At 32.4% G+C, this 24,571-nt stretch overlaps 1 protein-coding gene across 5 annotated transcripts; it reads left to right on the top strand.

The window, feature by feature from the left end:
• Dgcr2_2 (uncharacterized) lies at positions 1-22,122 on the top strand. Of its 5 annotated transcripts, none has more exons than XM_054231314.1 (5): positions 1-107; positions 4,250-4,766; positions 19,576-19,724; positions 19,801-19,881; positions 19,966-22,122. In XM_054231314.1, exons 2-5 carry the CDS (start codon positions 4,706-4,708, stop codon positions 20,089-20,091), a joined length of 417 nt encoding a protein of 138 aa, XP_054087289.1. In that variant the 5' UTR covers positions 1-107; positions 4,250-4,705; the 3' UTR covers positions 20,092-22,122. The 5 variants fall into 5 exon arrangements, with proteins under 5 accessions (XP_054087289.1, XP_054087291.1, XP_054087288.1 ...); XM_054231316.1 differs by having other exon boundaries at positions 14-107; positions 4,450-4,766; XM_054231313.1 differs by having other exon boundaries at positions 18-107; positions 4,211-4,766.
• The last annotated feature ends 2,449 nt before the right edge of the window (positions 22,123-24,571 follow it).

The raw sequence follows: 24,571 nt of genomic DNA, 5'->3' as shown, positions 1-24,571 counted from the left end.
TGCATATTAGTTTAATACGAGCAGCAGCTGCACGCGAAGACAGTCAGTTTCTTTTTAAGCTTCGCCCCAATTGGACGCTTTCGAAAGGACTTGATCCGTTGGCCTGGGTACTGAGCGCGCGCGTTTCAAATATAATATAATAGTGAAATAATACAGGATTCAAATGTATATATAATAAACTGACAAAAATTCATAAAATAATTAACTAAAATAATTTCCAATTGTGTATCTGTGTGTGTGTGTGAAACTGCGTTAAAATTCTTTTTTCTCAAAACCTCCTCTGCAGCCACACGCATTTGCTCCTTGTAATGCCTTACTGCTTACATATTTACATGTATGTAAAGGCATTTGCGTGTGTTTGTTTGTGTGTGCGCTTTGCTTAGGAAATTTCTTGTGATTTAATTCGTTCATTGTTGCTTTTATTGCAATCACCTGCCAGCAATAAACTCGCATTCCATTTGACATTTCGGTCATTTTGCGCACGTTGTAAATATTTGGTGCACAAGAAGAGAAAAACAAAAAAACAACGAAAAGAAGAAGAAAAAAATCAAAGCGCAAAGAACACTCAATATAAATATTATATGAGCGCATAACAATAAAAAAGCAGCAACAAAAGAAACGCTGAAAGAAATCAGGGTCACGCATTGGCGAGCGAAAAGTGAGTAGGCAGGCTGGCAGGTCCTTAAAAAACACTGAAGGTACAAAGTACGTATATATCAACAAGAAGTATATACAAGTTAGCAGCAATTCAGTAAAACACTGAAAATTAACAAAATATTTGGAGACTAGAAAGGCTAAATATAATGTATAAATATCTACTTATACTATATAAACATATATTTCCAGGCGCTAAAAATGTATTAGAAAAAATCAATTGATGTAAATATATATATATATATTATAAAGCGCGTGCGATACGCATATCCTTGCAGCTATCGAAGCTGTTTGACCGTTAGCAGGCAGAGAAAAACGTCAATACTGCTAACTAGTCAATGGCAATCAGTCAATTGACAGTTAAATGAAGGCAAATATGCTGAGCAATTAAGGTATTGCGATCGCAATCTGTAAGCAAATATCTTTTTTTTTATATATATTAATTAGGCCACTCGTCAGCTGAGGCGGGTCAAATGAGAGATTAAATCAAACTATTTTGATATTTAGAGAAATGCTTATAAATCAGATAAACCGTTGTTGTTGAAAGTTTAAAGGAACTTTAGCACATGTTCAGCGAATGCATTGCACGGCAGCTTGCTATCCGATGAATAGCACACGACTTGTGGTAAAAAACAGTCGCTATACCCTTAGGAACATAATAATGTCTATATACTTAAGGGGTTATATACAGTTAGGAGGTCGAAAAAAGGCATTTTTCAAGAATTTTTTCTAAGAAAACTATTTAGTTTATTGATTTGAAACTTGGCAGGTATATTATGACAACCTTAAACTATATGGACATATTTTTTTATTGCCAAAAATAATTATCGGGAACGTTGATATTGTCAATTTTGCAAAGGTCCGCAAAAAAGGCCTCTTGCGGTGAGCACGATATCTCTGGACTCGATCATCTAAAATGCAAAAACCAAATAAATTTCATAAATATAATAAATAATCTAGTGATTGATCGAAGGAATTAGCAAAAAACAAAATTTCTTACAAAATGGCGGCTACTCAAAGCAAAATGTTCGATTTTCGACCAAAATTTGGATCTTTAATTGTTCATAAAAATAAGAACTTTTCATTGGATGGGAAAATCCTTTGATTAACCACTAAAAAATATAGTTTGTGTAAAAATTTCAGACCGATCGGTTCAGCCGTCTCTGAGAAATCTTGCTCACCGACTTCGAAAACACCGTTTCGAGAAAAACGAGTTTAAAGTTTTGGAAGCACTTTACATGTAGTCGGCGAGCCTTCACTAATGTGTCTATAACTTCGAAAATATTCGTCGGATAGACTTGAAATTTTGTGTTTGTATACTCAAAATCGATTTGTTTAAAATCCTAAATGTTTGGAACCCCCTTTAACAAGTGCAATAAAATATTCGGATAAGTAAAATGATAAGTGTCATTAATTTGACCACGATTGTCATTGAATTTGACATTATTAAATCCGCACATAATAAACGAACTTTAACAAGTGAATTTTAGTGAATTAAACTGTTGCCCAATGAAGGTAAAATTTTACAAATATTGAGAAGCCTTAGAATACATATTCAAATATAAATAATTTTCAATAATTTTCTTAGTTCAAAAATAAGTGGTGGAAGAGGTTAGATTAGGTTCAATGGGTGTTCCACAACGGAGGAAACACACTTTAGATACTTAGACTATTAAGGATAGTCCTTAGTGATGCCAAAAAAGTTTACACCTTCAATTTAATTTAAGAATCGACAAAAGCGCCTAGAATCTAACAAATCTCGCTAATTCGCGAGAATGCACAAAAAAGTGAGATCCAAGCAACTTTTGTCGAGATCTCCCAAAGGCGTGCATTTCAAACGGAAATGTTGTCATCCTCCTCCAGCAGCTTCTGCAGCTAGAGTCCAGTAATTTTTTTAGGTTGGCTGTGTGAATCTCGATGAGCCAATGACCAGTTAGAACCCGTATAATTAGGGAAAATTTGAACTTACTGAGGGTGAAGAGTTGCCCTGACCTCTTGCGATTTACTTATTTAAATTTATTTTTTAAATATGATACATTTTAGTATACTGTTGAACTTCCCTAACTGGAATCACCATAATCCACAAAAAAATTCGAGTTACGGAAATTAATTTGTATGATTTCTGACTTCTATTGCCAATTCACGAATTCGAGTTATGGAGAACTACGAGTTATAGATGTTCGAGTTATAAAAGTTCGAATTATGAAAGTATTTAGAAAGTTTTGAAAATAGTTCGGATTTTATTATGAACATTGCAGCCAAGGTTAGACCAGTTGACCCGACGTATATCTTCCAGGGTCGAACATAACGAAGTTGATAAGTAGGCAATATGACACTATAAACTAAGTTACTTTCAAGAATCCTCCACTTTCAAATATACTCACCGCTAATTTATTTATTTAATATAATAAAATATATGTGCTACCTCCCTTCTTCACTATCTCTTAATCTCCGTATTATGTCATAAATAATGCCATTTTATTTCGCACTGCTCCACCCGTGCAGCTGTGACTGCAGTGACATTGGCAAAGCAATAAAAAAATGTTTTTTTTGGTAGGCTCTAGAGACGCAGCTGCAACATAACCACAAAAATTTACGCTGCATTTGCTGCAGCTCACTTTCCGATTGCGACAACAGAGGAGAGATAAAGAGCCAAAATGCTACAGATACATACATATGTACATACTTATATAATATATTTACTTATATAGTATATTTATGTACATAAGTATGTTGGTGAGTGGTCTGTGGCACATTGGCTCCATTGAATTACTATCAACCAAAACTGCCAGTAGCCAACACAAGCAACACAAATGCACACAGTTACTTTTGTAAAGTAAATAACTGTAAGTAAAAAAAGTGCAACAACTAACAACAAAAACAACAACATTCTAACGGTCAGTTTATGGGATCAATGCCAAGTATAAGAAAAGTGAAAATAAAAAGTCATACAAAGCAGTAAGTGCGAGAGCATGAAAGGAAAACAAGAAACTAACAAATAAACAACAAATTGGATGAAAAGAATGGCTGTCCGTCTCTTCGTCGTCGTGGCATATAATTTATAAAAATTGAATAATTTAATGTGTGTAGGAAGTTGTGCGGGTGGCGGAACAACACTACTACACATACTTATATATATATATATACAAAGCAGTAATAAAAAATGATGGTTAAAGCAACAACAATATAGTGCAGCAATCATACGCCCAGTCACACCTCAGCGTCGTTTAAGAAGCTGTGCGAGCACAAGCGACACATCGGCACATTGACAGTGTCCAACAAGACCGAATTCCACGCATAACAAGCACATTGCTGTCGTTTAATGAGATTTAAAGCGTATTTAAATTGACACTTGAGCACTTGAAAAAAAATAACTGCAGACGTGTGCAAAATAATTGTGCAATCTTTTAAGTGTGCCACTTAAAAATTAAAAAAAAAAAATTAAAAATAATTATTTTAATATAAAAAGTGAAAAATAAAATAAATTAAATAATTTTCAATTATTAACAAAGAATTTCGTGCTAATCCCCCTCTCACTGTGATATAACTTATGCAGCATAATATAATCTAAAAAATACAAATAAACTACTTTTAGTACCTTAATAATATAATAAACGCGCCACTTTGAGCGCACCCACACATGTACATACACATATAGACATACATAAGCATATATGTATGCATATAAAAGAAGAAAGTGACAAGTTCCACTTAACTTTTATGCGCAATTTGCCGTTTGATTATATCTCAAACAAACACACACACACACACAAGCACTCACATACAGCCACACAGCAACACAAACATAAGCTCCGTGTGACAATAGTGACAACAAAAGTGCAAATAGAATAGAATAGCAGCAAATTTACATATTAAACGCCGCCAGTGTAAGTCGCTTTTAAGTGGCGCCCCCAGTCAGCAACGGCAGCCTCCAGCAAGTGTCGTCGAGCATAAGCGAGTGAACAAGCACTTCACTTCACTTCACTTCACCGCACTCTACAAGGAATCTCTAAACTTGTTGCCGGAAACTTCTAGTTGGGGAAAAGTGAAAATGGAGTCGCTACACAAATCGGTTTTCATGCTACTCTTCACTCTATGCCTTACATTAAGCGGTAATTATTATGCGATTTTTAATTACATAATTATGAGTTATTAAAGTAATCGTTAAAATTATATGTATAATTTGCAAAGTAGAATCCGTGAGAATTTTAGAGAATGTAACATTGCGGATTATATGCAAATAGATGCACATATGTAAGTGTATCGACTGACCTAAATAAATACATATATACAAGTAGTAATTTGCATATGCGAAGTAATAAACTTTAATTGCTCTTCACTGTCAGGATGTTCCATATGCAGTTAGATACATTATTGAAAGATGTGAAATTATTGTGGCAGTGTTATTCTACATTAGCAATATAACATATACACGGATTTTATATATTGTAGATTGTACTTTACTAAGTTATTAGTTACTTTAGTGACATTATTCTGCAATTGTTGGAATTTTTTTATTCGCTTTTCAAATACAATGTAGTTTCAGAATATTTTTTTAAAAAATGTTCAAATGAATTGTCGTTTCAATGCAATCACCGACCCAATAACAGTTGCTGCTTGGTCTGTAAGTACGTTTAATCGATCTCTAATGAATATTCTGTTCTTCAAATCATGTATATTCCCTCTTCCAAAGTTTACATACCGACATACATGTCTTATATATACATAGTATATAAGGGGTGAGATAATTCCTGAACAGATTTCAGTTCTTCTCACCACCATGCTACATAATTCGAAAATTATATTATATGTACACTTTATTTTGCTAATATGTTTTACATATGTATTAACCAATATATACGGTATAAAGTCCACCGGATATTGGAAAAATCTAATATTAGGTCTGGTACATGGGGAAGTTATGCTGCGATTTTAATCATTTTTGGCACAGAGGAACATTATAAAAAGAAAAGGATTTCCTATGAATTTCTATAAAATACCTGAGAAACCGTCAGATATTTTTGGTAAAAAATTATGCATTTGCACTGAGGCCCTCAAGTTCGATACCTGGGGCCTTGATAATTTTTAATCCGATATCGAGAATTTTTAAATGAGTGATGTCACATCGCAAATGATGTGTTTGTGTAGAGTTTTTTTCGAAATCTTCATTGAAAAGTGAATAAATCACATAGAATTCAAAATTGTGTTATATAGCAAGTAGGTTGTGTGGTTATTAACTGATTTCGCCAATTTCCCATTGGCAACATCAGGGCGTCAAGAAAATATAATTCACCAAATTTCATTGAAATCGGTAGAATAGTTCTTGAGATAAGGTTTTTAACTCAAAAGTGGGCGGCGCCACGCCCATTTTCAATTTTTTTTTTAATCTCTGTGCAGGTATTCTCTGCCTTTACTTCTTTAAAATTAGGTGATTCTGACACTTTTCGTTTATGAGTTAACGCACTTTTAGTAGTTTTCAATGTAACCCTTGTAGTGGGCTTAGGCGTCTTTTATTTTCCGTTTTCACACACTTTCTTGCTATATAATCGGATATTAAATGTGTCTAGTAAGTTTGGTTTACAAAGCTTTAGCAGTTTGGAAGATATTTACAAAAGCCCTACTAAGGACCACACCCTCTTTTCAAAAAAAAAAAAAAAAAAAAACTACATCAAAATACATACATATGTCCTTACATACTGTGACTCTCCGTACAAAATTTCATTCATCATAGCTTTATTTGCAGCGTAGTTATAGCATTTTATAGGTTCTCGGTTATAGCAAGCAAGCAAATTAAGTTAATTTTTCCTCAGTATCTTTAGAATTAAATAGAAAATTTCACTATGGTACAACAACATACAATGTAATTCGAGATGTTCCACTGGGCGTATGAGTAACCTTCGCACATAACATTGTATATGAAGATATTGAATTGGGTTAATCCATAAATAGGCTTTAATGAGAATTAAAAAAACTGATCAGAAATTAGTTTAAAGGGATTATTAAACTATAAAAGTACCTATTTAACATCTTTTTAAACATATCGCCACCTATATATAATACAAATAGTAGTTCCTATCTTGACTAAATTACTTCAAAATTCAAAACTTTCCAATATAATATTTAAAGTTGCATTAAAAATCTAAATATCTGAAAATATTAATTTTGATTACCAAAATATATTATTTATTTTTTCTTAAATTATATATAATACATATTCTCACAACTTAGTTACTCAATAAAACTGCAATCATTGCGTATTTAATTTTCTACTAAATATGGCTGTTGAAATACTTAAACCAACATTCTCAGTTCACTGAATTTATTCGAGCACAAATCAAAGCACTCAAAAAACTCATAAAGCAAGTTTCATCAATATTTTAAAGCTACCGAGTTGGAATACTTAATAACAGCATTGACCTTATCATAAATTTTCGATTTTGATTTGGACACTTCGTATAGCTATATGTGTCATATATACCAACATACCACACATTACAAACAGAATACTTTTGCAGCCGAAATGGCAATGCTGAAGGCAATTTCGTAACTCCATAAGGGCACGTCTGCTCAACCGGCAGGCAACACTTTCATATTCCACATTTATGCCGGCACAGTACACACGCTCATATGGTTGGTTGTTGCTGTTGTTACTGTTGTTGTAGTAGTACTTCTTGCTTCACTATGATATTTTGTTGCTTAGCATTGAGAAATGCTAAAACCAAGAAAATTGCAACAACAAAAATATCCGAAAAAAAATAATAGTAATAAAATCAGAAGTACACGGCCATGACTCTCGTGGTGCAACATCGTGCTAGCATGCAATGAAGAAATGCGATGCAATTGCAACTGACAAGGTAGCCTGATTGTTTGCGAATGTCGACGATATATTTGCTCATATGTATAGACATATGCTCAAGTAAAATTCTGGGAATTTGTAATATTCATATGTATGTACATATATAAGTTGAGTGAAAGTTTTTGAAGTGCAGGAAATTATGGAATTTCAACATTTTATAAAGTCAAAATTGATATTTTATATACTCAATGCATACTGGCGGAGCCTCCATATAAAATCTAAAAGAGAATGAAATCTGTTGCTGGCATTTTTCAAATATTTTTTGACGATTTTATGTAAAATTTTCATTAATTTTTACGCGAAAAGTGCTTGCCTTTGGTTTAAAATATCTAAAATCCTGCCATACAATCCTTTACTACCAGTTTACAACTTATGAATTTACGACACTGACATCAAACAATTAAAATAAATACTAGTAAATTGTAATAAAATCCTATCCTCCTAATTTACTTCATTTTTATGACTTTTTGAAGGCCACATTAAACCGCAGAGTCCTTTCGATGCAGCAGAACATGCCACTCAATAATAAAATGTTGCAAATGATACTCATATCAGCGTTTTTATAATGAATATTCGTTGGCAAATCGCGTGCCGCACTACATAGTATGTATTTTAATATGGTAATTGTTTGAGACAAACAAAAATAATTACAAAATTGCACACTTTTACTTAGAATTATAGTTATTGTTGCCATTGTCGAGTTGGCATTTGAAATAACTTCTCTCAGACTAAGGCAACTAACTATCTTCCCTTGCTCACCCATAAATAAAACGTTCATTTAAATAAATGACAATAAAACCGGAGAGAGCACAAACGCAGGTTGAAATATATTATATACAAGTATATAAATTATATGTAGAACATCTACAGTTGTGAAATCTAATAGAAAACAAGTAAGGAAGGGTTAAGTTCGGTTGTGACCGAACAATTTATACTCTCGACATTCATTTATTTAATATTAATACACAATTTAACCCACATATTAGGTTAGAAGAACCGAGGTCTTCATGTTCGATATATGGGGCCTTAAAAACCTATGGTCCGATTTCGGCGATTTTTAGAATGGGGCTGCCACACTATAGACATGGTATTTTTGCACAGCTCTGCACCGATATCTTCACTAGTGCTTACTTTGTATATTGTAAAGTAAGCGATTCAGATAGTCTTCAAAGTTCTGGTATATAGGAGTATGCGTGGTTGTGAACCGATTTGGCCTATTTTCACAACATATCATTGGGATGCAAGGAAACTATTATAAACCAAGTTTCATTGAAATCGGTCGAGTAGTTCCTGAGATATGGTTTTTGACCCATAAGTGGGCGACGCCACGCCCATTTTCCATTTTGTAAAAAAATCTGAGTGTAGCTTCCATCTGCCATTTCTTATGTGATTTAGTGTTTTTGACGTTTTTGGTTAGTGAGTTAACCCACTTTTAGTAATTTTCAACCTAACCTTTGTATGGGGGGGGGCGTGGTTATTATCCGATTTCTGTCATTTTTGGACTGTATAAGGAAATAGCTAAAAAAAACGACTGCAGAAAGTTTGGTTTATATAGCTCTATTGGCTTGCGAGATATATACAAAAAAATTAGTAGGGGGCGAGGTCACGTCCACTTCCCCAGAAAAATTACATCCAAATATGCCCCTTTCATAGTGCCATCCTTTATACCAAATTTTATTTCCATCGCTTTATTTATGGCTTAGTTATGGCACTTTATGTGTTTTCGGTTTTCGCCATTTTGTGGGTGTGGCAGTGGTCCGATTTTGCTCATTTTCGAAAGCAACCTTCCTATGGTGTCAATAAATAAGTGTGCCAAGTTTCATCAAGATATCTTAATTTTTACTCAAGTTACAGCTTGCACAGACGGACAGACGGACGGACGGACAGACAGACATTCGGATTCGAACTCCACTCTTCACCCTGATTACTTTGGTATATATAACCCTATATCTAACTCGTTTAGTTTTGTGTGTTACAAACAACCGTTATGTGAACAAAACTATAATACTCTTTTTAGCAACATTTGTTTCGAGAGTATAAAAATAAACACAAGAACATGCTTTTCTGGTGGAAGATATGTTTATAGATATTCTAACCTCAAATACCCTCCGTCTTCACCTAGAGGTAAAATATCATCATTTTAACGAGCCAGTGAGCTTAAAAGTCTTTAGAACTCCTCGCATCTAGCCATACCAGGTTTGCCACTATATACTACTCTCACTGGTTTAGCTCTTAGTCTGAGAGACAGCAGCACTTAGATATCATAAAATCATTCATAAGAGCAGCATTGGTCTATTCGTCATTTTTCATCGAGGCTAGAACTCAAATTTCTCTGTGAGGAAAATAAAACTTCTCGGTAGATCGTTATTGGAGACTTTAGGAAACTTTTAATACAAATATGACAGAATGGGACCAATAAAGCTTTCTAAAGCCTCGAACGGTTTCAAAGCCTCGTGCAGATTAGTTACCGCATCTCATTCAGGATTGTCATTATTAACTACTCACTGGCTACAATTACCATAAACTTTACTACATAGCCACCATCTTTACTCGACTGCCGTTTCACAAGTTCAATTCCAGTACTTTTCTTCGTACATGGTATACATTTTTATATACATACAACAACGAAAAACATTTGTGTATAAATAAATACTAATCTGTTTGCCTTTCAACTTGGAAATCGTTTAGTTTATTTAATATGCTCGACAATGGTGAGAATTGCGGTCGATGCAGATGGCGAGGTGATAAGCGACAACTACTACCTTGCCACAGTGTCTCCAGTGGCATTAGTGCATATGAATTATGCACTCGTTGTCGTTGGCGTGCTCACGGATGTACACAAATATTCATTTAAACACATGGAGCTTAGCACTTACTATGTATTTGTACTTGAAATATTACAAAATAAATAGTTTGCTTGACACTGAGTGCACTCATAGAAATGTTGACTTTTTCATTCATAAAAGCACAGTAGGAAATTTATAGTTTAGAAATTAGGAAAATTAGGTCAAATTTGTATGAGAGAATCTAAAAATATTTGACTATTCTAAATGCCCCGAGTCACTCTTTTAGAAAAAAAACCAGTACTTGTAGCACCAGAGCAGAAACAATTTCCTACAGGGCATACTTAGATCGTTGAAAATATAACGAGTGCTATATTTATACGCTGAATGAAGAGCCCAATTAGTTAAATAAAAAAATGAGATTTCTTCAAGACCTGATCGTATCATCTTGTTCTAAATATGCTCTAAGTGAAAATAGTTTTTCAAACAACCCAAGTAGGAACAAATAAGCAAACTTTGAAGCAATTGATAGAAGTAAATAGGAAGAAATTATTCAATTCAAAATACTGTTATACTCCAAGAACCCCCCTCACTCACTACATAAACCAGCCGCATTCACTGAGAAATCGTTTGCTTTGTCTTCTTTCCACACAAAAACCCCATTTAACACACAGCTTCTGAGTCTTGTATGTGCATCTCTCCTTCGCCATCAAGTGTTTTCGAGAGCTATCGTCTCTTCTCTAGATTGGCGAATAAATAGCGACGTTTGTATGTAAATATCTCCGAGGGCTCAAGTGTCTAAGCACATCTTTGTCAATTGCCATTTGTCGATTGTGCCGATGTGTCGATTGGTGTCAATTCCCTGTGTGTGTGTGTGTGTCAAAATATTGCACAGTAAAGCGCTTTCGCTTTGCTTCCCATTGTCTGCGGTCAATCAATGGTTAAATATGCATTAACACCCCCCTTTTGGTCCTCCTCAGCGCCGCTGACGGCTGTCGACTGCCGTTGGGCTTGTAGTGAGAAGACAATAGACAAAGCTCATGCGGCGCAAATAATAAAATGTTACACTTCAGAGTGTTTAAATACAAAAATAAATCGATTAATTGGATTTGCCGTACACACACAAACGCAATCACAATCTTGTTAGCGCAATTTAATTGTGTGGACTGGTGTTGACAGCTGGAAGGGTTTATTTATTTCAACATGAGTTGACTGGTGGGTACTTATATTGAGCATTACTAATTAACGAATTTAGAAAAAACATATTGGAGAAGTAAGTTAATTACATATATACCTTTCTTTTAAAGGTGTTCAAATTGCATTCGGAATCGACTTCGAATTGTACAAGCAGAATATACAGTTCGTAGATAACAGTGTGAGACTTTGCGCCTCACAGAGATACCAAATAACTGAAAGTTCTCTGGGTTATGTCGAATATACAAGAATTCGATTAAGAGTATTTTAAACTTGTTTCAAGTTTAAGGATTCATTTTATAAAGTTCTGCTAAAAATTAAGATATTTGTTAAACCTAGGACAAACAAGTTAGGAAGAGCCTTTATACTCTAAACATTTATTTATTAATGCAGGTGGAATTCGGCATAAAATTCACTAGAATAACGAAAATCATTATATTATATATAGTTTGCAGATACTACTATACTGGAATAATTCCTGGATATTTTTTTACTACCAAGCTACATTCTATCCAAGATTTTACGTTCACTTAATTTTTATAAGTATCTCACATATTAACCAATATAAACGGTATAAAGTACACCGGAAGTTCGAAAATCCGAATATGTAGTATGTGGGAGCTAGAAGAATTATTGACCTGATTTTGTCCATTTTTGGCACAGAGGCACACTAATAGAAGGAACATATCTCATTTGAATTTCTTTAGAATATCTGAGAAATTTACCGATATTTTTAATAAAAAAAAAATAGCTAGAAGCATTGAGTTGCTCATATTCGATATTTGAGGCCTTGAAAATTATAGTCCGATTTCGGCAATTTTAGACGAACTATGCTTGAAATAAGGAAAGGAAACTGTGGTTGTGAACAGAACAACAAAATTTTATGAACCGAATTTTTTTCGACACTTAAGTGGTCGGTGTCACACCATTAACCATTAAGGGTGACATGGGTTTCGTGGTTTTCGTCTATTTTTTTTTTTTTGCTTATTAATTTCTACAACATCTCAAGAATATTTTTCTAAATAATAGTTTCCCGAATAATAGTTTCGGAGATACAGCCTTTGGAAGGTGTGCGCTCCAAGTCAGGTATTATTGTTATTCAAAACTTTAAACGTGTTTTTCTCGGAACCGTGTTTTCAAAGTTGGTTGTCAAATGTTCTCGAAAACTACTCAACCGATCTTGATGAAATTTTGCACAGGTGTTCGAGATACAATTTACTCATGTTTGAACGAAAACGAAAAGTCAAGCAAATTTGACCGAAATTTTATTTTTTTTTTTGGAAAAATGTCTGCCAAAATTCCAAATTTACTTGTTTTTGCCTTTCCTTCATTCAAGCACGAGTTTATGGTCTTACCTAAAACACTTATTTCAGTTTTTTTCATTTTGAATGATTCTGTCAGGAGTTATACTGACAACGCGGACGCGACTGATTTCCGAGGGGTCACCGGAAATGACGTCACAATAGTGGATTTTTTTTTTTTTTTTTTTAATTTCACAAATTATTCTTTAAATATGTATTAATTATTAAGGAAAGTACTCCAGAAAATTTGATTGATAAAGTTTTAGCAGTTTATGATATATATACAGAAAACTATATAAGAGGAGTTGCCACGTTCACTTTCCCAAAAAGAATTCATCTAAATATGCTACTTCCTAGTGAGAACCTCTATAGCAAATTTTACTTTCATAATTTTATTATGGTTTAGTTATAGTGCTTTTTAGGTTTTTGGTTATCACCATTTTGTGTGTGTAGCTGTGGTCCGAATTCGTCCATCTAAAATACCTTCTTGTGAATATATGTATAAAAGGTTAGGTGTCACTTGATTTTATATAGCCTACTTTTTGGGTTCAAAGGATCTTTTTACCAATATCAATTTGTAAAGCAGATTAGATAGAGAAAATACAACCCTTTTATTTTTTAATTACAGTTGAACTTCTCTAACTCGAATCACCATTATCCACAAAAAAAAAACTTTAGGTACTTCCAAGTTATGGAAGGTAATATATATGAAATTTTACTTCTATTGCTAATACAAGAGTTCGAGTTAAGGAGAACTTCGACTTAGAGAAGTTCGAGTTATGGAAGTTCAACTGTATAATTTTTTTCCATATTTTTTTTTTGGAACAGAAAAAGTTAAAATAATGACAGCCACACATTTTGTAACTCGCATCGCTTATATACTTTGCGTGTTTATAACGCTAATCAAAAAATTTTTGCGTGCTTTGCAAATTTTTTTACTGTTATAATGCAGCAACTGCCAAAAAATATTATGTGATTGGCAAACATTAGCATAAAATTTCTTAATTAATTCTACTTATTTTGTCATATTTCCTCATATTCTTGTAATCCTTTTACTTTAATTTTCTCACACCATCAAATCTTTCAATTTCGGTCGTGAGATGCCAAACACGCATGTGATACATACACAAATATAAATGTACACACATACATAAGCCAAAAATTTTGCTGCAACACGACATTCATCTCATTCTCTTAATGGTACATTTGTACGCCTCAATAGCTGAAAACGACCGCGGCTGACATAGTTACAGTCGACACTACATAATTTCACCGTTAACTTGTTTCTTTTGCCACCTCGCAGGAGCGCCAGCAGCCTCAAACCGCTGGCTGATCTATACCTATACGAGTAGCATACTTTTAAGCGCATTGCATGAGTTTATTTTTTCGTTTTTTGTTTCGAGACACGCCATCATCCGTCAGCAAACCCATGTCAACTTATGACACTAATACTTAGACACACAACAGCAAACATACAGAACCGTATATTCTTCCGCGCATATGGCTATATTTATCTATGAGGATACATGGGAGTAAGAGTGACTAGGTGAGTGCTCTCATATGTGCCGAGTCAAGCTACTAAAATTGCGCTGCGCTGTCGCTCAACTGACAAAGAGTACGCGGTTTTAATTATTCAAAAGCCTTAAGAATGTGACGAAGAAAGTATGTAGGTAACCCAAACGCTGCAAAAAAATAAGGGCACAAGTTAGCTTTACCATATACGGCTATATACATACTGTATATTGTAGTGGATCTAGTATTTTTTGCGGAATTTCCGCGAGAAGAAGCAATTACTCAAGCACCCATAGTGACTATGTTCATATGTTTGTATATACATATTTACAGAAAATAAGAGAAAGTGATTCCAGCAGAGGAGGAAAGAAGAAATTGTGAAATTTGCGAAATAATGACAAAAAGTTGAAATTTTCACTGAAAAATAAAATTTAAAACGAAACTGGTTAATCAATATTTCTACAGATATAGGTTACTTGACTAAAATTCAAACTTCTTATGACACCTTCTCCTTAGAGAATGTTTTATAGAATACACCATCAATTCAGTAAACAACTTAGAATGTATCCAATGAAGGACTACTTCAAACGACCATTCGCATAAGTAATGACGTATGCCTCAAAGCCTTGCTGAACTTTCGCAAGGTCTAGATGTCCAGGAGTTAACCGGTAGAGGTACTTAGGTTTGGTTAGGTTAGGTCAAGGGATAGATCTTCATAACTGCTGAGAGTCTCCTTAGACAGTCCTTTGTGACACCCAAATATAATTGACGAATCGCCAAGACCCTTATGATTCGACAAAGCGCTTGGACTTTATTATAAAGTTCTTAAGTCACCTAATATTGATTTCAGTCACTGCGCTAGGTTCGCCGAAGTTGTGCCTACCGAGGTGTTTTAGCCTAAGTCTGGCGTATGCTGGACATTGAAGGAGGAAGTGCTTGGATGATTCCTTTTCGCTTTCCTTCAATCAGCTTTGACGACTAGCATCTGGCTTGATGCCTAACCTCAACGCATGTGGATTTATTGTACAATAACCAGTAAGCTCACCAATGATTGAGGCGAGATGAGTGATCTACTGCGGGCCAGAAAGACCTCGCTACTGCACAGGTCGAAGTCAGTGTGTCCAGCGCTCTAGGGCAAGTGTACCACGGACTACCCACCCGCTTCCACTCCGATGTCTATGTTGCTAGGGTACCCTCTCTTGCAAGCTGGTCCGCTTTGCTTACTCTTAATACTTACTCCACATTAGTTGCCAGTGTCTTTATATAACCCTGGTCGAATCGAAATAAATAGCATTTTCAAGCCTTCTTCTTAAGAAAGCGATATTTTAGTTCAGAATCAAGTCACCGCAACGTTGTTATGTATTAATCGCTGTTGAGCTGGGGAATTCCAGTACAACTACGCCTAGAGTCGTTGTCAGCTTCTAACAAAATCCATTAAACGTGTGGAGGCAGCTTGAAACATTGAAACGCTCGATAAAACCACGGCAGTTGGCAAAAGAAGAGGGCGAGAGTCAACCTCCGAACGGTTGATGGATTTTCTATTTCATGTAAGAACTACATTCCGAGTTTATACAACTGTTAGGTCTAAGCTCAGGCGGCATTTGAAGTCACAACTTATCGAACTACTCACCAACGATGACCGATTAAAGCTAAAGTTTCCATAAATCCATCTGATGACATCTTGTATTTGAAGTTCAGGGCCTTCACAAAATTTAAAGTGAAAACTCGCATAGCATGTACCAACAATATAAGTGTCTGACTATTCCAATAAACTGTTTAACGTGGCAGCAGTGGCATCAAGCGTGCACCAACTGCAACACTAACTAACCGAGTAATCGCGACCAATGCGCCTTCCAATTTGGCACACAATCAGAGGCATGCTGGCGACGCCGAGGGCGGCAGAAGGTGCAAGCGACTGGCAGACGCCAACATCAGCACCCAGCACACCAACCAACTAGACGACGCTGTGCAATGAACAGGGCAACAGCAGCAGCAGGCGAGGTGATGCATGCAACACCAGCCAAATCTCGCAAAACAACAACAACAATAACAAAAGCAGTCAGTGGTATAATGACACAACTGAGCGAAGCTGAGACAAGCCAACGGGTGACTACGTAAAACATTACCTTCACCGCGGGCAAATACATACATACATACATACATCTGTATAAACAAACATGTAATTGAACGTGTGAGCGGGCAAAATGGGCCGCCATTCATCCCATTAAGCCCTACCCCACCTAATTTGCGCGCACAACAACAGCAACACTTGGATGCAAGCGAACGCATAACATCTGCTGCTCGGCTGCATGCGGCTATTTATTGGTTGGTCGGTAAAAAAGCAAGTCAAAAAATGAAAAACAACAACAACAAGTCAAAGCAAAACTGTAAATGTTGCAACCAAACCAGGTTCGAGCCACCGTCGGTCGAGCGCGAAAATTCGTTTTTCGCCGCGTTTGCGCAGTGCGTTTGTGCTTGTGAAGAGCACTTACACTCAGAGAGCAAGAGAATGAGTGCCAGGACTGCCGTTTGACACATCCTTCCTGCTGCTGACTTCGGCCCTAAAGTCGAAAACAAACACGTGCAAGGCGTCTAATTCGCAACGGGAATTCATTTGCCTCCCATAAACAAGTATAGATAATAGCTTACCATTGCAACACTGTGTGTATGTGTATGTGTGTGTGTCACTCACATACGAGTGTTGCAGTGTTCGTGTTTGTTTATGCATTGAGCAAAAAAGCACTTTAAGTATACAACATTTTACTCATTCAACGCGTTCACCCAATTTTTGGACCGCTGCTTTTGTGTTGTCTCTTATTGTCAACACTATCAGCCAGCTGTATGCAACCCTCCTCCCCCTCACCCTCACACCGCTCACTCACACAGCATGTTGTGTCGCCCTCCCACCGCCGTTACTTTGTTGATGGTTACTCGCACTGTGTCGTGTCGCTTCGCCTGCCCGTTGCGCTGTTTGAAATTGACTCAATACTCTGTGGTGCAGTGGCTGTCCGAATTGTTGTTGTTGTTGTGTCAAAGCAACTTAACGGTTTGTTGATGGCGGCAAGAAATTGCCTATTATTCGAAAGCATTCCCCAGATAGAGATAACCGCTAACAAAGTGCGCACAAGGAAACCAAAATATTTTCGTTGACCTTAAACTTTATAAGCGCAAAGCAACCGCATTGCCATTAGTTATTTGCCAGATCTGGTTTTATAATTCCAATAGTCGTCGAAGTGATGAACCTTAATGAGTGATAATCACTATTGTTGTTACGAACTGTGTGTAACTCTAATCTAGTAGAGTTTAGTTTCATGCGCAGTTTTTAATAATTTTTTACCGATTCGTACGTTATATGGTTTGATAGGTATAGCTCACCCTCGTGAACTATGAATTGATTAGATGCTTTCTGTATTGATTGGGATTACAACTGTAATCATGTAAATATGTAATCTGAGAGCAATTCAATAAGTTAGTGACGCACATAGACGCTTTGCCTCCAGCTTGATAAGTTAGTGCAATATGGTTCCCAAATAAGAAAGAGATCTCAAGGTTAAAATAGACGTACGTTTCCGTGATGATCGTTTTATGCGTCACAGTTCTTATATCACCTATTAACATTTTTTCTGTTTTGGAAACAAGAAGTTTCAGAATACACTAGAGGATTAAGAATTACGCTATACAACTTGTGCCACTTTATAATTATGCTTAGTACTGATATACATACATATATACATACATATCTGTTGAGAAGAGAGTGGTCTCGACATTTTTCTTTCAAATCTCTATATATCTTCACTTCACTTCATTATCATTGATTGTATTATTCAATAGTGGTCAGATGAGAGGAAAGCTGAGTGTGGAATATAGACAAGCGAGAAAGCTAATAAAATCCGAAATTTAAATGTTTAGAGGCAAGTTTTGATCCAAAATATCAAAAAAATATATCTTTGAGTTTTTATAATAGCTGAAGGGTGTCCCTTGAGACTTGTAACTTTTTTTCAAAATTTTCTTGATTTTTCGTGTCTCCTTCAAAACCCCAAAAAACTTATGTTGGTCCTATTTTCAATTTCTTGTTTCAAATAAGTCTTTACCAATAACTTTCCATCCAATGTTGGTTAAGTTAAGTTAGGTTCTTGACCGATCGTCGAGCTGGTGATTACAGCTGAAAGCAAACCCTTTGCGAAGTCAGGAAACGTCTATAATTGAATCTCATGTATTCGCTTTTTTGCTCTTTATTCTATGCTTTATAAAAAGTGTTACAGTGATCGGATTTAGTTCAAATATGCGCCGTCCTTATTTGCGAAGAACTCGGACAGCAACTTTTCACAAGCCTCTTTTGAGTTCAATTTCACACCACCAAGGGCGTTCGCTATGGACAGGGACAGGTGGTAATCACTTGGCGCTATGTCCGGGCTATATGGTGGTTGCGATAAAACCTCCCATCCGAGCTCCCATAGGTTGAGTCATCAACGAGGTGTGTGGTTTGACGTTGTCCTGGTGGAACTCTAACTCTACACCCTTCTGTTGGCCAATTCTGGACGTTTCTGGTCGATCGCCTGCTTCAAGCGGTCCAGTAGTTCACAGTAGATGGTAGAATTGAGTGTCTAGTCATATCGGAGCAGCTCATAGTGAATGATTCCCTTTCAATCCCACCAAACACACAGCAAAACCCTCCTGGCCGTCAATCCCGGCTTGGCCACTGTTTAAGACGATTCACCGGCCTTCGACCACGACCGTTTTCGCTTGATATTTTCGTATGCGATCCATTTTTTTTGGCCAGTCACCATCCCCTTCAGCAGTATATCGCGATTCAGTTCAGAAGGTTGATTCGGTTCAGAAGGTTTTTAGCGTCAAATCATGCCCAAACATCAAGCTTTTTTGGGTATCCAGCCTTCTGCATATGTTTTAAAATGGTTTGGTGACTAACTCCCATCTCCTGGGCGATGTCACATGCCGGTTTAACAAGAAGGCGGATGAGAGATATTTGACAACCTTATATCAATTATATTTAAATATTCCCGATGGATGAAAGTTTAAGAAGTTTCAGTCTTACATTCCTAGAAGGACATATTGTTATCGACGATCGGACAATGGCCGTTTAATACCCCTTTAATTTGAAAAAGATGAAACTTTTTGAGATTCGGCTTGTAATTAGGGTTTTCTACAGAATCATTCTAATTCATTATAATAAACATATAAGAGTAAATTATTATTTTCTTTGTAATAATAGTAACAAACAAAAAGTATAAAACCAAATCTTTGCTTCTCTCCACAGCCGCACTCGAAGAGGACTGCATTGATTTCCAAGGCAATTCCGTTAATCATGGCATGTTGTATGTCCCCGGACCGGGTGTCTGCAGTTTGTGTGTCTGCTATCACTCGGAGCCGCTTTGGTGCAAGGCCATCTATTGTGATCCACCTTATGTAAGTGACAACATTATGAAATATATATGAATATAACGAGCTTATACTATGGATTACTTATAATTTTGATTTACAGTTCTGTAAGAATTTCCGTGTAGGCGAACGCTGTTGTGAATTCGAGTGTTTGGATCCACCCGGAGAGGATAATAAATATCAAGTAATATTTTATAATCCACAAATTATTTATTTTTATTTATTTATATTTTACTTTGCTGTTTTCTTTCATTCTGCTCTGCCACAGGAACGCATGCGAAAACGGGCGGAAATTTTAGCTGGCAATAGCACTGCATCGTTGCATCGCATCACACCGCTCACCGTCTCCACCATCGTGTTTACAGTTATAACAAATGGCTTTTTGAATTTATAACTTCAAGCGAAAGGCGAAATCACAGATGGCGGTTGGTGGTGAAGCGTGGGAGTTGAGCGAAACAAAGTAGAAACGGAAAGCGCCTTATTCGTCTGTGTGTCTGTCCCTCTGTCTCTATGTATCTGTGTGTACATATATGTGAGTAGAGTAGTGGTGCGCAGGAAGTCGCTATCGGTGGTGGTGTAACAAATTTAGAAACATACATACATACAGACTCTACATGCATGTGAATTTAGCACATTTTTTTACTTACTTCAATAATAACAATAATTTAGTGCAGAAAGCAAAAACTACAATCTTAGTGGGAAGATGAAAAAATAATTATTTCAAATAAAATGAAAAATTAATTAAGTAAAAAAATAAAAACTTAAAATAAAAATTAAAAATTTTTGAAACAAAAATTAATTTGGAAAAAAATTAAAAATATTTAAAATAAAAATTAAAAAAAAGATATAAAAAATATATAAAATAAAAATTTAAAATATTATAATAAAAAAATTTGAAATAAAAATTAAAAATTAAAATAAAATTAATTCTTGAAAATAGAAAAAAATAAATCAATGTTAAATTGTGGGAAAATTGAAAATCGCAAAAACTTTTAATAAAATTTCTGTACAATTGACACATGGATACACATTTATGTAGCTAAACTAATGATGAATTAAATAAATATTTAAAAAACTATAAAAAATATATCTAATGTAATCTGATAATAATTTTAAAAATCTAGAAATATATTGCAGATATATAATTTTACTGTACCAAAAATTAATGCAGGTGTACATAAACAAATGAACAATATATGCTAGGTTCTCATTTTCAAGCAAATACTGACATTAACTTAAATATACCAATATTAGCTGCTACCAAAAAAAAAAAACAATATATTCAAATCACAAAAAAAAAATAATAAAATAATAATAAATAAAAAAATTAAACAAATTTCGAGTGAAAATATATTAAAAAAATTATTTTAGAATTTTCGGGCAGGAAAATAAAAATAATAATAAATAATAAAAAAATATATATTTAAACAGATTTGGAGAGACAAAATAATAAAAAAATAAAATTTTCAGGCATTTAGGGTCTTCTAAAATATTATCGAATATAAATTTCTTCAAAATTTCTAAGTAAAATTGAACAATAACATTTTTACCACAATTTCGGTCTCAACAATTTAGTTTTTTTCTACCTTTTCATTTCCCTAGTAGTCTAGAACAACATATCTACTTCAATGACTTGCAAGTGAAACACAAAAAAAAATCATTTATATATACAATTGTGTGTACATATGTATAACATAACATAATGAATATCATTTACGACATAAACACATTTTTTAATTGGTGCTAGTGAAAAACACTTGATTAAAATTTAGATAAAAATGGATTACTTGACGAACGAACAAAACATATTCAGCAATTTTGCTTGTTTTCATACATACGAACATACATATATAGTTGCATATTACATATGTACTTCCACATAAACACATATACAATGTACATAGTACACAAATTATGAATAAATTGACCTTTAATGCATGCATATTAATACATAATACAAATCTACTTGTATATACATACATACATACATTATAAGGAAAAAAACTTTTGTACATACAATGTACATATTTGGTAGCTTTGAATTCTTAGGTAAATGCTTTTAATGCATTAAAAACACCAATATTTACAAGCAAACTTGCATAATCTAATTACAATACTATATATTTCAATAATAAAATTTAAAAAATATAATTTGTAATAAAAAAAATCAATAAATATAAAAAACTGGTTTTAGTAAAAATAATAATATATTTATAAGTAGGGGAGGGCGTTTACATACATAGAAACATACATATATAGAATAGAGTGGTAATGGCTTTGAAAAGTGTTAGTTTTAATTATATACTAATAATGATTAATAATTGTCAAATTCAATTTAAAAAAATATAACTAAAAACATAATTAAAACAAATTTGCTAAATTATATAAATTTACAAATAAATATGGATGATATAAAAAATAATAATATTTAATGGTTTAATTTTTATTTTTCAGAACTTTTAATTTAATAGTTAATTATGTAATTTAATTTAATTTAATTTAATTTTATTTTATTTTATCTTATTTTATTTTATTATTTTATTTTATTTTATTTTATTTTATTTTAATTTATTTTATTTTATTTTATTTTATTTTAATTTATTTTATTTTATTTTATTTTATTTTATTTTATTTTATTTTATCTTATTTTATTTTATTTTATTTTATTTTATTTTATTTTATTTTATTTTATTTTATTTTATTTTATTTTATTTTATTTTATTTTATTTTATTTTATTTTATTTTATTTTATTTTATTTTATTTTATTTTATTTTAATTTATTTTATTTTATTTTATTTTATTTTATTTTATTTTATTTTATTTTATTTTATTTTATTTTATTTTATTTCATTTTAATTTATTTTATTTTATTTCATTTTAATTTATTTTATTTTATTTTATTTTATTTTATTTTATTTTATTTTAATTTATTTTATTTTATTTTATTTTATTTCATTTTAATTTATTTTATTTTATTTTATTTTATTTTATTTCATTTTAATTTATTTTATTTTATTTCATTTTATTTTATTTTATTTTATTTTATTTTAATTTATTTTATTTTATTTTATTTTATTTTATTTTATTTTATTTTATTTTATTTTATTTTAATTTATTTTATTTTATTTTATTTTATTTTATTTCATTTTAATTTATTTTATTTTATTTTATTTTATTTCATTTTAATTTATTTTATTTTATTTCATTTTAATTTATTTTATTTTATTTTATTTTATTTTATTTTATTTTATTTTAATTTATTTTATTTTATTTTATTTTATTTCATTTTAATTTATTTTATTTTATTTTATTTTATTTCATTTTAATTTATTTTATTTTATTTCATTTTATTTTATTTTATTTTATTTTATTTTATTTTATTTTATTTTATTTTAATTTATTTTATTTTATTTTATTTTATTTTATTTTATTTTATTTTAATTTATTTTAATTTATTTTATTTTATTTTATTTTATTTTATTTTATTTTATTTTATTTTATTTTATTTCATTTTATTTTATTTTATTTCATTTTAATTTATTTTATTTTATTTTATTTTATTTTATTTTATTTTATTTTATTTTATTTTATTTTATTTTATTTTATTTTATTTTATTTATTTTATTTTATTATTATTCTTATTTATTTTTTAACGTTTTATTATTTTATATTTTCAGAACATCTTTTATAGCAACCAATCTTCTTAATGAAACGAAGAAAATTGCCTTAGAAATGTAAAATTATATAAAAAGGAGGTAAAAATAACAATAAATTTTTTAAATAAAAATTATTTAAAATAGAAAATGTTACATCAACTAAAAATGAAATTAAATAAAAATAAAAAATTAAATACATTTCAAAAAAATTTAATCAGACGAATTAAACTTAGAAAAAGAAATTAGTCAATTTCAAAAACCAGAAAACTTTAAAACAACATAATTAACAAATTTATTAAAAAATGTCGAAGCATTAAAATGAATCCAAAAGCTTTAGATTATAGAAAAATAAGGTTCTAATAAAACACTTTTTAAATAAAAAAATTAAATTACCGTTAAATAATATTAAGCATAGACAATTTTGGGTAGGAAATTAAAGAATAAAATAAATTACGAAACAACTCATAACTGTGGTCTCTAATATTAAGCAGACATTTAGCGACAATTATTAATCTAAGTGAATAAATTAATAGCAACAAAACACAATAAAAATATGTGAAAAATTTAAAAAAATCATTTAATTTATATTTACGAATTTCGTACTGAAAACTCCACTTCAGATTACTTTAATTAACTAAACTAAATTAAAACATTAAAATATCCAAATCTAGTTTTGATCTATTTAAAACATAAACTGTTGCTGGCACCGAGAGACTTCAAAGCGAAAAAAATGGTACCGAGCACTTTAAGCTCTTTGCTGATTTAAAAGCTTTCACTCAGAGCTTTCATTTTTTTATAAATAGTTTAAAAATAGCTTAAGCTTTAATGCGATTTTGCTTCATGCTCTGATTTCATTATGTAAAAATCTTGAGGCATTTGAGTTATCACCCACACTAAAAGCTGGCAAATCCTTTTTTTCAGACACCTAGAATAAAATCAAAGCAAAATCATTACTTTAAAATTCTTGTGCAAAGAAAATAAAAAAAAACATAAAAATCATAAGAAATAAAATACCCTCCATAAACTTTAGCCAAGATAAATATTTTAATTAGTATATATAGACACACACATATGTATATAAACAAGAAAGCTTTAATTATTTTTACATAATAAGTAACGCAAATTTACATAGAGCAAATAATAATTATTAAGCTTTAGCCTTAAACACATTTTTGTTGCGTCAATTAGGCAAAATTAGCAGTTATACAAATTATGTA

This window comes from Zeugodacus cucurbitae, chromosome 5, assembly GCF_028554725.1.
Source record: "Zeugodacus cucurbitae isolate PBARC_wt_2022May chromosome 5, idZeuCucr1.2, whole genome shotgun sequence".
NCBI classification, from domain to species: Eukaryota; Metazoa; Arthropoda; class Insecta; order Diptera; family Tephritidae; genus Zeugodacus; species Zeugodacus cucurbitae.
The sequence above is the reverse complement of the archived record's forward strand: the minus strand, read 5'-3'. Positions and strand labels throughout refer to the sequence as shown.